Source organism: Ursus maritimus, unplaced genomic scaffold (genome assembly GCF_017311325.1).
Source record: "Ursus maritimus isolate PB19 unplaced genomic scaffold, ASM1731132v1 scaffold_24, whole genome shotgun sequence".
Taxonomy (NCBI): Eukaryota; Metazoa; Chordata; class Mammalia; order Carnivora; family Ursidae; genus Ursus; species Ursus maritimus.
The window spans coordinates 25,474,598-25,490,040 of NW_024424897.1; the positions used below are offsets into that span (position 1 = coordinate 25,474,598).

General features: G+C 41.9%; 1 protein-coding gene across 4 annotated transcripts in view; it reads left to right on the forward strand.

The window, feature by feature from the left end:
• The first annotated feature begins 4,607 nt into the window (after nucleotides 1-4,607).
• The window catches only part of LUC7L3 (LUC7 like 3 pre-mRNA splicing factor), a 30,761-nt gene continuing 19,925 nt past the window's right edge, over nucleotides 4,608-15,443 (forward strand). For 3 of the 4 annotated variants that reach the window (XR_567777.2, XM_008687913.2, XM_008687920.2), the window contains exon 1: nucleotides 4,608-4,889. Coding sequence is in view for 2 of the 4 variants with exons in the window: in XM_008687913.2 (XP_008686135.1) it covers nucleotides 4,791-4,889 (99 nt within the window). In the remaining 2 variants the exon portion in view is untranslated. The remainder of the gene's footprint in view (nucleotides 4,890-15,443) is intronic. The other variant, XM_040640838.1, reaches the window with a different exon arrangement.

A 15,443-nucleotide genomic window follows, 5' to 3' on the forward strand; every position in this document is an offset into this window, starting at 1 on the left:
GGGAACCTGGCAATACAGGGATGAATTAAGAAATGGCATATGACCGAAAGGAACTTTCATTTTATTTATTTATTTGTTAATTAATGTTTGTTTATCTATTTATTTGAGAGAGAGAGAGCACGAACGAGCACGAGAGAGAACGCGAACGGTGTTGGGGGAGAGGAGAGAGAGGGAGAAGCAGGCTTCCCACTGAGCAAGGAGCCCCATGCAGGACTCCATCCCAGGACCCAGAGATCATGACCTGAGCCAAAGGCAGACACTAAAAAAAACTGAGCCACCCAGGCACCCCAGGAACTTCCATTTTAAATTAAGGGAAAGACTCATATTTGCCATATTGTGTGACCAACTCCAAAACGTGCTAAGTTTGTTTAAGGTAAAATCAGTTGCGTGTGGCCGGTGGACAGTGAGGGTCCAGGTTGGCTTCACAGAGCTGGTGATGCTTGAGCTGAGAAGGATGGGGGTGGTAGTTGCTGGAGTGAGAGAAGAGCATCCCATGCCTGGAGCGGCGGACCATAGTGTATGGTGGTAGGGAACTGGGGCTTAGAGGGTGTGGGGGACAGGTAGCAGAGGCAGTTAGGCAGGTCAGTGGGTATTTCTATATTAGCTCGCTAGAGCTGCCATCACGAAATACCACAGATTGGGTGGTTTAAACAACAGAAATTAATTTTCTTATAGTTCTGGAACTGAAAAGTCCAAGATGAAGGTGTCAGCAGGTTTGGTTTCTCCTGAGGCCTGTCTCCTTGGCTGCAAGATGGCCATCTTCCCTCTGTGTCCTCTCATGGTCTTCCCTCTGTGTGTGCGCCTCCCTGGTGCCTCTGTGTGTCTAAACGTCCTTTTCTTTTTTTTTTTTTTAAGATTTTATTTATTTATTTGACAGAGACAGGCAGCGAGAGAGGGAACACAGCAGGGGGAGTGGGAGAGAAAGAAGCAGGCTCACAGCGGAAGAGCCCGACGTGGGACTCGACCCGGAACGCCAGGACCACGCCCTGAGCCGAAGGCAGCCGCCTTAACGACTGCGCTACCCAGGCGCCCCCTAAACGTCCTTTTCTTATAAGGACACCAGTTATATCAGATTGTCCACCCCTCCACCTCCACCCCCAACAGCCTCATTTCAACTTAATCATATATATATATGATTTTTTTTTTAGTAGGCTCTATGCCCAGCTTAAGACTTGAGATCAAGATCTGAGCTGAGATCAAGAGTCAGATGCTTAACCAACTGAGCCACTCAGGTGATTAATCACCTCTTTAAAGGCCCCATCTCCACTTATAGTCACATTCTGAGATACTGGGGATTAGAATTTCAACATATGAATTTGAGGGGCAGGCAGAGGGGTCACAATTCAGTCCATTAATACTTTTTATTACTAACATGTATGGAATGGGGTCTGGAAACCACTGGCTGATAAGATTAAGTCGCTTCCCTTCTCATCATTGGGACACAACCAATTCATATAATCTGTAGAAGTTAACGGTAAACTGGACATTGTGATGTTAATAAAGATACTTTTATTTCTGAGTCTCTGATGTCCAGCAGAGTCTGAAACAGATGAGAATGGTGCTCGTTGAATTAATGTAGGAGAGGTGAATGAATCCGTTATCTGTACTTGTAATACACATGGAATTGTGTCTGCCCTTAGAGTCTAGGCAAAGGAGAGTTGTGGTATGTGACTTATTGAGGGTGTGACTGGATAAGATCCAAAGGCATTTAGCATTTTCATTTCATTTCAAGTTATTGTTCCTTTTTTTTTTTTGTCTTCTGTTGATCAGGAGCTCCCTGGGAAAAGGGTCTTATACAACTCTCTTAGCATTCTCAGCCACTAATCCAGTTCCTGGCACAGAGCACAGATCCTGGCACGGAGCACATATACCAGTAAAGTTTGTGGAATGAATGAGGGAATTGGATTTAAAAGTTTTAGTGAGTAAAAGCTGTAACTTTGCATTCAGGTTTTGTAACTTTTGGTGGTTCAAGATGTATAATTTTTTTCCCTTTTTGGTGGTAGTGGCACTGGTGAACCTTCAAAAAAATGTTTCATTGAGCAAAGAGTAGCCATCAGCTGAGAACTCTTTGATCTTACTGCTACATCTACAAACTGATGTGTCTTTTTTTCTTTCTTGTTCCAGTGGAGGAAGTTCCTTCCTTTTTAAAGATTTTATTTATTTGACAGAGAGAGAGAGAGAAGGAACACAAGCAGGGGGAGTGGGAGAGGGAGAAGCAGGTTTCCTACCGAACAGAGAGCCCGATGTGGGGCTCAATCCCACGACCCCCGGATCATGACCCAAGCCTAAGGCAGGCACTTAACCACTAAGCCACTCAGGCACTGTGAGAAAGGTCCTTCCTTGTAGCAAAGGCCAACAGCTACAAATATGCCCTGAAGCCTATACGACCATTATCTTCATCATCATCATCTCCTCCTCCTCCTCCTCCTCCTCCTCCTCCTCCTCCCCCTCCTCCTCCTCCTCCTTCTTCTTCTTCCTTTCTTTTTTTCTTTTTAAAAAATAATAAAGCTTGGGGTGCCCGGATGGCTCAGTCGGTTAAGTGTCTGCTTTCGGCTCAGCGCATGATCTCGGGGTCCTGGGATCGAGCTCCAAGTCCGGCTCCCTGTGCCGCTGGGAGTCAGCTTCTCCTTCTCCCTCTGCCCCTCCCCCGATCGCCCGCTCGGAGAATCTCCCTCCCTCTCAAATAAATAAAATCTTAAGTAATAATAATAATAATAGTAATAATAATAAAGCTTGACTACCCTATGTTCTCCTACGAATGGACCTTGAGAGCTTGTTTGGAGGTCCTAGCAGGGGAGCACAGCTACTCGTATAACCTTGACCGAAGCAAGGTCCTCCTCTATCAGGGAAGTTCGTCCTTTTTGACCAAGGGCATAACTTGGGGTGGGTGGGTGGATGCATGTGGAGTAGTGAGGATGAGGGGGGTAGGGGACACTCTCCTAACCAGCAAGATCAGCTGAATCAACCCTGGCGATCAATGGGGTGACATCCTTCTTCTTTTTTAAATTTGAAGATCTAATCATCTTTATTAGATGATTCGTGAATTGGGCAGCATCCATCTAGCAGACAGAGGGGAGCTCTACTACCACCTTCTTAAGAACTTACAACTTTTGGGGCCCCTGGCTGGCTCAGTAGGAAAAGCATGCGATTCTTGATCTCAGGGCTGTGAGTCCAAGTCCCACGCTGGGTGTAGAGATTACTTAAATAAAAATAAAACTTAAAAAAAAAAAAAGAATTTACAACTTTTATCTTCCACCTCTTCCTCTGACGTTAAACATATTATTTTCCCATTTTAAAAAAGCCTCCCTTGACCCATACCTCCTTTTCCCCCTTACCATTATAACAGCTAATGATTAAAGGAACTTAAAACGTGTCGGGTCTCTTCTACACTTCTTGCGTTGTTATCAATCCGTTTAACCTTCACAATAACATCCTGTGTGTAGGGGACTGTGAAAAAAACAAAACTCAACTAGTAAATTTAGAGATCTAATTGGCTGTATGACAAGGATTCATGAATGGGGCAGCATCCCATCCAGCAAGTAGATAGGAGCTCTGAGGAGCTGTACAAAATGGAAGGATTTTAGAGGTAGAAGCATCACGGGACAAGGACGGTAAAAGTGGGTTGTGACAGGCAAGGTTACCCTCCCATAGGGGAAGACAGGGGTCTTATCATGCAAATGACCTCCCTAGCGCTGATCAGGAAATTCCAGATTTATTGGTTTAAATTCTACTCCTGGGAGAGGCTAAAACCGCAGTTAGGTTACGTATTAAGTCTTAGTGGGGTTTATTTATCAACAGGGACTCGAGTTTGGGGCCTGTTATTTCTTTTTAACAGGACCGTTATCATAAATTACGTTTCTCGGATGGGGAAAAAAAGGCACAAGGCGGCAGAGCGAGGATTACCAAACCAGGTTGATTTGGCTTTAGAGTCCATACCCTTAACTGTGATGGAGAACTTCACAATTCATATTGATAGATTTCATTTTATTTCTCTAGAGACTGTCTTCTCAAGGTCTGGGAGAGCAAAGACTTAGCTTCAAAATTCAAGGGCTTACCAGGCACAGGATACTCAATTGTTCAATAGATGAGTAATTTTTTTAAAAATTCGACTAATTCGAATAATTAAAAAAAAAATCCTCACTTTGCCTGACCTTGTAGAAACCGTGTTCTCTCTCCCCGCTTGATCTCCCACCCAGTGAATCAGGGGAATTGGAGTGGGAGGACCGCCGGGTTAGAAGAGGCGAGCGCAAGTTGTCTAGGAACAGGAGGTCGGAACAAGAATTGGGAGCGCAGACCAGCTTCCTCCACTGGAAGATGGTACCGACTGCACCGCGTGGTGCGGAGGGTTCCACTACCCTCTTCTTCATTTCGGAGAGCAGTCCAAACTTCAACACGGAGGCTCCCAGTGAAAGAGCCTGAGGAATACCGGCGCCTGGGGAGGCAGGCGTGCAGCGATCGGAAACGCGTGGCCCTCGGTTCCGCCAAGCGCGGAGCAGAGTGGTGCCATTCGGCAGGGACGGAATCCGAACCCGGCCTCGGCAGGCCCCTCCCCCCGGCCGGCGGAAGCGGGTCTGTCCTCACCTCCCAGATCTGGGCGTGTCCCCGCGGGCGCACGCGCGCGCACGGTATGCTGGGAAGGCGCCCGCGCGGCGGCCATTTTGTCTTATCGGCTCCTCTTTGGAGGAGGCTTTTCGGCCTGCGAGCGGGCCGAAGAGGTTGGCGACTGTGTAGCCGGCGTTTTCTTTGGCGGGTGCCAGGGCTGGTGGGAGCAGCCGCCCGAGAAAAGCACCATGATTTCGGCCGCGCAATTGTTGGATGAGTTAATGGGCCGGGACCGAAACCTCGCCCCGGACGAGAAGCGCAGCAACGTGCGGTGGGACCACGAGAGCGTAAGTCCCGCGGGCCTTGGGTCTGTGCCCGGGCGCCGTGGGGGAGGGGAGTGGCGCGGGCTGGGGCCCGTCCGGCCCGTGGCGCGATTTGGGGCGCGGGCCGCGCCGGGGTCGAGTGTCTAATCCTGTGGCGGGAGGGAGGAGCCCGCCCGGGTCAGTGTATGAGGGATGATTTGTTTTTGTTGTTGTGTTAGTATCAAGGAAGTCTGAGAGGGCCCTTGGCAGAATTGAAAAGCACCTTAATGAGGCAGGGAAACGCGGGAAAGGATTTTATTGCATCCAGAGGCTCTGGAGTTTTAAACTCATTATGATATAGGGAAAAAGGCAAATTTTTCCGTTACTTGGGTTGAGCGTCGTATTTAGGCCGAAATTTCTGGCCAGGGTTAGTGGTAAAAATCGTGGCACTGTATTCAAGAATGGTTCGATTTCGACGCTTATATGAGGAAATAAAATTTTAAGAGATCATAACTTGGTAGGGTTTCCCGTGATGATTTACAGATACTGTTCGATAGCAGTACGTTTTGGTAAGCCCTTCATGTAGATGGTTGTTAAGGCTTTTTTCTTTCACATAAGACGACTTTGATAAGAGTACAGGTATCTGGAGCACTGAGAAACGTATAGAGTTGTTGAATCATTATATTGTACATCTGAAACTAATAAAGCATTGTTAATTATACTTGAATAAAACAAAACTCATTTGGTCCTTTTTACCTTAGGAGTAAGGGTAAATATAACCCCAGTTTCGCAGATGAGACTTGAGAAGCTACCCAAGGTCTCTTGGCAAGTTAAGTGGGAAAACCAAACCTAATCTTTTTAGTCCTGTTCACTTTCCACAATTCTATCAAACTTTCTGCAGATACCAGTCCATTTCAAGTGTTTTGAACACGCAGCGTTATGTTTGTTAGGTCTTAATCTGAAGAACAGATGTAGATTTTAATTTTACTTAGCTTGCAGTTACAATCAAACAACGTGGTAATTTAAAGGCAGATACTAATCAAAGTAGGTATAGTTGAACAAATACGCTTTCTAAAAAAAGTTAGTTGCTTTTTTTTTTTAATGTAGACTTTGGTCAGAGGAAAATTTCTCTTTTGTAATGCAGGGAAAAAAAGCGGTGCTAGATGAGTCCTTTCAGTATCTTTAACAAGTAAGTGGCTAAAAGCCGTATTGGGGTGTTGCTTGATTCCAAAGTAGTGGGAAGGGTTATGGTAGAATTTATTGTGTGGGTCAGATTCACATATTGTCATTGACTTCGAGAGAGGGGAAGCTTTTTGAAAGCTTTTCTTTTCTCTTTTCTCTTTTGACATTGGGGTTTTTTCCCTGCTTGTTAAATAGGAAGCTGAGTAACTTTGTTGCTTGTTTTGACCCTCTTTCTTTCTAGGCATTTGTCACCGTGAAGTCAGTTTTTCTTTTATTGCTTAAGAGTCTTTCCATCTTGCCTTGGAAAAAAAAACAAAAACATGATTTAGTTGATGTGCAGATAGGATATTTTGGATTAAAGAAAAAATTGCTTTTGATTGCCTGCTTATCAACTGCAGCAGTCTAAAGTCTATACCTCCTTGGTTTTGAACACTTGTGAAGAAACTTTGTTTTCCTGGTAGTATTATATTGCCTTATTACTTTCTATACTGTGGGCTTACTGTTAGCAGTGGGGCTCTGGCAAATGCAACTTAGGTCTTAGGTCATCTCAGCTATAATCTTCAATTTACAGTATTTCTCATTGATTTATTAAACTCTCGGTGCAAGATTTTTTATGCCTTTAATGACAGGTTGCACTTCATTCTCAATCCAGGGATTTGAAACAGTTAATTACTGGTATTTCAGATTCCTGTCTGCGGGGTGGGGAGAATGGGGTGTTTGGCGTTGACCTGGAACAAAGCACATGGCTTCTGTATAAGACCGAATTACACCAGGGTAAAATAAAGCTGTGGAAGCTCAAGGCATCACTTCCGGGTTATTTACATATTCTTACACTGTTGGTTGGTGGTGGTAAAATCCGGGGGAAAAAATGGACAACTCCAGCATATACTGTAAGGGGTTTCAGGATCACTGCAACCTGATATTTCAAAGTATTTTTACATTCCTATTCTATCTGGAAAATTTTCTTTGCTACCTTTGCACTAGATGGGAAAGGCTATTTCAGTTGGGTGGAGTCATTTTGTTTAACAATTGAAATGGAAACTTTACCTTGGTAAAGGTGGTTCTGGGATGTCTGCATCTGATTGACCTGTGGAATTTGTTTTAAATGCAGATTTCTGTACTTCCTCCGAAGAGATTCTGATCTGTAGGTCTGAGGGAAAGCCCCGGAAATCTGGATTTTCTTTAAATGGCCTTTTACACATTCTAAAGCTTGTAAACTATAGCTTCCTGACCCACCTGATTAGTCTTGGGTTTGTAATTGTGAGCTAGTAGCACTTGAAGCTCCTTTTTAAGTGAAGGATGCATTGGTGATGCAAATTATCGACCTTTCCTGTGTTTGTAATGGTGTATATGTAACCACTCTCCCGGTTGAATCTTAAAAAGTGCTTTACTGGGGTTTTACAGCATTTCCAACTTTTTGTAGATTGCTGTCTCGATCTGAGAGAAAGTAGTTTTCAGCTAAAGTCAAATTAGTTTTAATACTGTTCCAAGTATTATCCTACTCATTTATCTTACTGCCTAACTTAGTAATATTTTCCTTAGTAATATTTCCTAAGTAATAAACTTAGTAATATTTTACATTTCCTTGAGGTTAGTATTTTTGCATGAAGCAGTTTGTTTACTCTGTTAATTCTAAACAACCACAGTAACGAGGAAAGCATATGATTTTTAACTGCCTAGCATGAGCTACCTTTTAGCTAGTGTCCACATGGGGAGATTTCAGTCTTCGCTAGAGAAGGCATGAATAGCCTTCTAATTATCTGATTAGTTTAAATTGTAGGGGACCCCCCCATTTATTTATTTATTTATTTAAGAGGGGGAGGGGCAGAGGGAGAGAAAATCTTATGCAGGTTCCACTCCCAGTGCAGAGCCCAGCATGGAGCACAGCATAGAGCTCCATCTCAGAACCCTAAGATTATGGCCTGAGCTAAAATTAAGAGTCGGACACTTAACCAACTGAGCCACCCAGGCGCCCCCTATTTTTTAATTTTTTGTAGGGAATTTTAAAGTTCGATCTAGAGTTTTCATTATTTTTTGTATAATATAACAGGAATTTTATAATTCAAATTGAGGTTTTCACATTGTAGATCTAGAACTCAGAAGTGAAATTATTTAACTGTTGGCCTAACTCTGATTCTAATAATATCCAAAATGAGATTTCTTCCATCATTTATCAAATTCAAGTATGCCCCCTGTTCAGTGAAGGTTTAATAATTTATGGAGGGAATTGAACTAAATGTTCTTTTCTAAAATTTTCAGAATGTTAACAAATATTTTCATTGACACTGAAAGCTGTTTGGAAAAGAAAAGTTAAAGCTCTGTCCACATTTTTACTTGTGAACTTTTTTTTTTAATAAAGATTTTATTTATTTATTTGACAGAGAGAGAGAGAGAGATAGCCAGCGAGAGGGGGAACACAAGCAGGGAGAGTGGGAGAGGAAGAAGCAGGCTCCCAGCGCTCTGCAGAGCAGGGAGCCCCATGCGAGGCTCGATCCCAGCACTCTGGGATCAGGCCCTGAGCCGAAGGCAGACGCTTAACGACTGAGCCACGCAGGCGCCCCTACTTGTGAACTTTGGAAACAAAAATTAGTAATTATAGTGCATGACATCTAATCTAAGTATTTTACTGGATAGTTTTAGTTCAGAGTCACTAAAATGTTCTTCCTGTCAGAAATGTAGGCCATTTCCGGTCCTATGATCTATAGTACGTGGCAATTGTTGGGCTTCTCCAGATTGGCCACAGTGTATGTGTTGTACATAACTGCTGTTTGCTTCTTTGCAAAACATACAGAATTGGAGTGAATTCTCTATGTACCCACACCCAATGCAACATTATCAACACATTGCCAGTATTGTTTCTATATTCCTTATGCTTTACTTTATTTTGAAGCAATTGCCACTTAAGCTTTAAAGACATCATCGTATATCTTTAAAATATAAGGACTTCAAGAAGGCATAACCACAATATTACCATCCCATTGAAAATATTAAGGTATTTCTTTAATATTTGTTTGATTCCTTTAGGAAAAATGTGTGTCATTAGAGTTGATTTCTTCACAATGGGAGAAAGTAGTTTAAGTTAGTAATAGTGCTTCGTTGTTTTATGAAATATGCTTAATCTTGTCATCATTTCTCTCTCTTTTTTTAAAAAGATTGATTTATTTATTTTGGGGGGAGGGAAAGGGAGAGAGTCTTTTTTTTTTTTTTTTTTTTAGATTTTATTTATTTATTTCATAGAGATAGAGACAGCCAGCGAGAGAGGGAACACAAGCAGGGGGAGTGGGAGAGGAAGAAACAGGCTCATAGCAGAGGAGACTGATGTGGGGCTCGATTCCGTAACGCCGGGATCACGCCCTGAGCCGAAGGCAGACGCTTAACCGCTGTGCCACCCAGGTGCCCCAGGGAGAGAGAGTCTTAAGCAGACTCTGGGCTGAGCCTGCGGAGGGGCCCCATCTTGCCACCCTGAGATAACCACCTGAGAGGAAACCAAGAGTTGGCTGCTTAACCGACTGCACCATCCACGTGCCCCAGTTTTCTCATCATTTCTTAGCTGTAACTTGGGGAAATTTCCTGTATTCATTTATTCAACGAAAATGTAGCACTGTAAGAGTATGGACACGGCACTTGGCCTGAGAGAACCATCAGTCTGGTGGCAGATGTAAAGGAGTAAATGTGCTTCCGTAACACAATTTGGTATGTGCCACAGTAGCACATGCATAGGGTCTAGAAAAGCACACATGAGAGGGGCATCTAATAATCTAGACTGGGGGTACTTGGGAAAGGCCTCTTAAAGTGGCCCTTAAATCCTGGGACCTGAAGGATTAGTAGGAATTGGCCTGAGTGAATGGGAGATGTTACTAGGGGCTGGAGAAAATCTTAGGCCTGAAAAATTGTGTAGTGTTACAGCTGTAGTCTTTGTTGGTGAAGGGGACATTTGGATAGGTGGGCAACAATCTGCTTTTGAGTGGTTTTATAAGCCTTGTTAAAAGTTGGGACTAGGGATGCCTGGGTGGCTCAGTCCATTAAGCCTCTGCCTTCTGCTCAGGCCGGGATCAATCAAGTCCCACATCGGGCTCCTTCCTCTCCCCCTGCCTGCTGCTCCCCCTGCTTGTGCTCTCTCGCTCATGCACACTCGCTCGCGCACACTCGCTCTCTCTCTGACAAATAAAATCTTATAAGAAAAAAGTTGGGACTAAAATTACATTGGGAAACAATTGAAGGCTTCTAAGCAGATCGAATATCAGATTGACTGTTGTCAACATGATGAATTTTAAAATGCCAGTGTTAAGATGACCAGAAATAGAAGTTGAATAAACACATTCTTTTTATGATTTGTTTATAAAATGGAATGTGTTACTTCGTGGAACCAAAAATGTATCCAAGGTTGTTAGTAACTTAGAATACCAAAGAAACTCATAGTTGTCTGTAAAGACATTTACATGTCCTTTAATGATTTGAAGGCTTTACTATCTGTAAATAGTAACTAGCTTGCCTGACAGAAACAAGTAAGAATTCAACTGACTTAGGGAAAGCAGTTTAACAAAAATAATGCAGACGGCTTTGAAAATACTTGATTAGCTCAAGGAAGAATTCTCTTACTGTTTGATTCAAGTGGGTGTAGACCAATTCAATAAGGTATTACTATACTTTTGTGATCGGAAGTGGTCTAAATCGATGACCAGAACCGATTGTGCCTTGAAGAAGTGAATAGTGAATGCTAAAAAAAAAATAGGACTGTTTTGTTCAGATGGAGGTCTCAGCACGTTTTGTATTAGATACTTACGCTTGCTTAAGTCTCCCAACGTGTATGTTGTCTTTGCGCTAAATACTGTTCTTTCCTTTAAAGATTGATTCCATTAATACATTGGGAACTGATTTTATTATTTTATGTTTTCCCTCTGAGTTTAGCACCATTAAAATTATTTTTTTTAAACAAAGGAGACATGCTTGCTGTAAAAAATTAAAATTTAACTTAGAAATAAACAGTGAAAGTCTGTCCTTGCCTCCCCTCCCCATTGCCAGATCCCTCTGGACAAATTAAAAATTGGTATGTTTCTGAGCCTTTCCTAATAACTTACAAACATATACACATATATAAGTGAAAGCTATAGATAGCTTAATGTAATATTACACAACGTATAAATATATATTTAACAACTTTCATTTCTATTGTGGCATCTTTCTTTGTTGGTACATACAAATCTACCTTAGTTGGGGTCCTGGCTGGCTCAGTTTGTAGAGCATGTGACTTGATCTCGGGTTTTGAGTTTGAGGCCCATGTTGGGTGTAGAGATTACTTTAAAATTAAAAAAAAAAATCTTAAAAAAAATAAAGAGGCGTCTGGGTGGCTCAGTCAGTTAAGCGTCTGGCCTCAGCATGGGTCATGATCCCAGAGCCCTGGGTTGAGCTCCCTGCTCAGCAGGGAGCCTGCTTCTCTCTCCTCCTTTGCGCCCCCCCCCCACTTGTGCGCTCCCTCTCTCAAATAAAATCTTTTAAAAAATGAAAAAATAAAAGATAATAAACCTGCCTTAATTTTTTTTAACTTTTTGTTCTGTAGGGGATATATAGATTATATCTGATTTTTTTCCCATTACCAGCCAAGCTGCAGTGAACATTCTAGTACATAAAGCTGAGTCACTTGTAGGATGGGTTCCTAGAAGGATAATGGCTAAGGTGAATGCACATTTTACATTTTGATGATGCTGCCAAATTGTCCCACAGCCCTCTAGTATTGTTTGAAATGTCATTTTCCCAGGCACTGTATCACAGGCCAGATAATTGTTTTAATTTTTGACATTTTGTCTTTAATATGATAGGAATTTGCAATTAAAAATTTCGAGTCAGATTTCCAAGATTGCTTGTATTTCTGCTTTCTCTTCACTGGTAGTGAATTCATTAAGGGATGCTATTGAGATTGAACTCTTCTGGTCAGTAGTGTTGCTTTAGATTTGTCAGGAGGATAAGTCACAAGAATTCTGGCCACCCCACTCCCTTGGTACCTACCCCTCCCACCTTTCATTATCAGACTGTTAGCTCCATGATGGATATTTAGTGAAGACTTGCTGAGTAAAAGACTGTATTTTTAAAGATCCTTAGTCCCTGGAGAGGGTTAAAGAAGCAGTCTAAGTAGAGTCCAATGGGTAGAGTAACATTTTGATGTGCCATTGTGTTACAGTAGTGTCTTAAGGAGAGTTGAAGAATGGAAAGAGCATATAGAATCAAATTAAGAAAGGGGGGTCTAATCTGGATTCCATAAGCTAGATAACCTTTAGGGCAGGTCATGTGGTTGCTCTCCCTTGTCTTACATGGGGTAATTGGACTAAATGGTAAGAAGCACCTGGTTAGCCCACTGGCAGGCATGTCTTACATGGTGTACATAGTACCTAAAACCATTTAAAAAAAATAACTTGCGCAGTATTGTAAGAATCAGGCAAATTTGCCCCTCTCTCTCAATGTAACATACATATAATTTTAGTGTTAAAATCTCACTGTGCAGTATTGTCTCCTTTTTAAAAATTATTAACACAATATATTATTTGTTTCAGGGTACAGGTCTGTGATTCATCAGTCTTAGACGATACACAGCGCTCACCACAGCACATACCCTCCCCAGTGTCCATCAGCCAGCCACCCCATCCCTCCCCCCCCCCTCCACTCCAGCAAACCTCAGTTTGTTTCCTGAGAGTAAGAGTCTTTTATGGTTTGTCTCCCTCTCCAGTTTCTTGGTTCATTTCTTCCTCTCTTCCCCCATGGTCCTCTGCCTTGTTTCTCAAATTCCACGGATCAGTGAGATCATATGATAATTGTCTTTCTCTGATTGACTTACTTCATTTAGCATAATACCCTCTGGTTCCATCCATGTCGTTGCAAATGGTAGGATTTCATTTTTTTTGATGCCTGCATGATATTCCATTGTATAGCTACACCACATCTTTATCCATTCATCTGTCGATGGACATCTAAGCTCTTTCCATAGTTTGGCTATTGTGGATGTTGGTGCTATAAACATTGGGGTGCAGGTGCCCCTTCGGATTACTGCATTTGTATCTTGGGGTAAATACCCAGTAGTGCAATTGCTGGGTCGTAGGGTAGCTCTATTTTCAACTTTTCAAGGAATCCTTTTTTTATATGTGGAAACCAAGGCAGAGTTAAAGGCTGTAGTTCACAGTGGGTGCCAGCCAAGATTCAAACCTCTGCACTGTGTTGTGTCTCCAAGCATACCTGTTTACACTTTCCCATTTCATACTGTTGGGTCTTTTTCACATGTTGTTTTCCTTATTCCTAGAATGTCTTGCAGTCTTTCTACTTATGAATTGGAGAACTAGTTCAAGCTTCATCAACCTGTGATGACCTGACATTCCTGACTAAAATCACTTGTGTATCTAGTGTTGCATGTATATTCTATCTAGTACACTCTGTTTTTTGTTTTTGACTGTCTTCTACTAGACTGTGATCTTGAGGAGTGGGTCTTAATTTATTTTTGGATTTCCTGCACTGTTTTTAGTACAATGTTAAGTGTTTGTTGAAGTGCCATTTCCTACCTTTTATTTTTATTTATTTTTTTAAAGATTTTATTTATTTACTTGACAGAGAAAGAGACAGCCAGCGAGAGAGGGAACACAAGCAGGGGGAGTGGGAGAGGAAGAAGCAGGCTCCTAGCAGAGGAGCCTGATGTGGGGCTCGATCCCAGAACAGTGGGATCACGCCCTGAGCCGAAGGCAGACGCTTAACGACTGAGCCACCCAGGCGCCCCATTTCCTACCTTTTAAAATAAAATTCCTTTTAAAATTAAATGCCACTTTGTTTTTTAAGGTTGTTTTAAAAATTCATTTAAGTAATATCTACACCCAGTGTGGCGCTCAGATTCACTACCCCAAGATCCAGAAAGAGATCTCCACCGACTGAGCCGACCAGGTGCCCCTAAGTGCCACCACTCTATTTTTATTTATTTATTTATTTATTTAAAACATTTTTTATTTATTTGAAAGAGTGAGCGAGAGAATGAGCAGGGGGGAGGGACAGCGGGAGAGGGAGATGCAGACTCCCTGCTGAGCAGAGAGCCCCACTTGGGGCTCGATCCCAGGACCCTGAGATCATGACCTGAATAGAAGGCAGATGCTTAACCGGCCGAGCCACCCAGGCACCCCCTAAGTGCCACTTTAAATTAAAATCCCGTGCAGTACTTGCTAGATTTGAGAGTGTTCATTTTATTTTTAATAGAAAATACTGTTTTGAAATTGTATTTTATTTAAAAACTGACATAGTGCATTTAAAGTTTTGACCACTTAGAATCTGCGTTTGTCTATTTATTTTTTAAGTGGGGCTTGAACTTATGGTCCTGAGATAAGGAGTTCCGTGCTCCACCAACTGAGTCAGCCAGGTGCCCCAAGAATCTGCTGTTTTTTAGAAAGTCATCTTTGTATGAATAAGGCTTAGGTTTTATAGTAAAACTACATAGGTGTGGAAAATCACAAGTATTGTAGTTTTAAAAAACAACACATATCAGACAGTTTATGACAAACTTTGAAGCTAGTAGTAATGGCCAGTTTTACAGGAAAGCCACACAATATATGGTAAAGCCCAAACTCAGATCTGGGTCAGTTTGATTTCAGTGAAAAATATTATTAAAACCAAGATTCAGTAAGTACTATATTGATACTCCATTACCAAAAAGAATTAATATGATTTCCTTCCTAGAAAAAGTTTGTATTGGTTTATATTTTAGAATCTGTAGAGGGACCATGGAGATATTTATTCTTTTTTTTTTTAAGTTTCTTTTTTTTTTTTTAAGTAACCTCTACAGCCAATGTGGGACTCGAACTCACAATCCTGAGATCAAGAGTCACACGTTCTACTGACAGAGCTAGCCAGGCACCCCTGTTTTGTTTTAATGATGAGCCTTTTTTGAGGATCATAGAGATTGACCCAGTTTAAACAAAGGAACAATAACGTTTTATTAGTTATGATAAATAGAAATTCTTTTAAAAACAATAAAATCAAAGTAAGATGGACAGGGGCGCCTGGGTAGCGCAGTTGTTAAAGCGTCTGCCTTCGGCTCAGGGCGTGATCCCGGCGTTCCAGGATCAAGTCCCACATCGGGCTCCTCTGCTGGGAGCCTGCTTCTTCCTCTCCCACTCCCCCTGCTTGTGTTCCCTCTCTCGCTGGCTGTCTCTGTCAAATAAATAAATAAAAATCTTAAAAAAAAAAAAAAAACAGTAAGATGGACAGTAGTAAAGTTTCATACTCATGAGCGCTACTTACTAAATTTGGTTTTAAATTACTATGTGACTGTATAATTTTTAGATGTAAATAATGGCACATGCTGCCAATAACTATTACTAAGCTATTACATGTAATTATTACAGTTATTAGAAATTTGTTAAATAGTTGGAACCATGAGCACTGAAAAATTGGAAA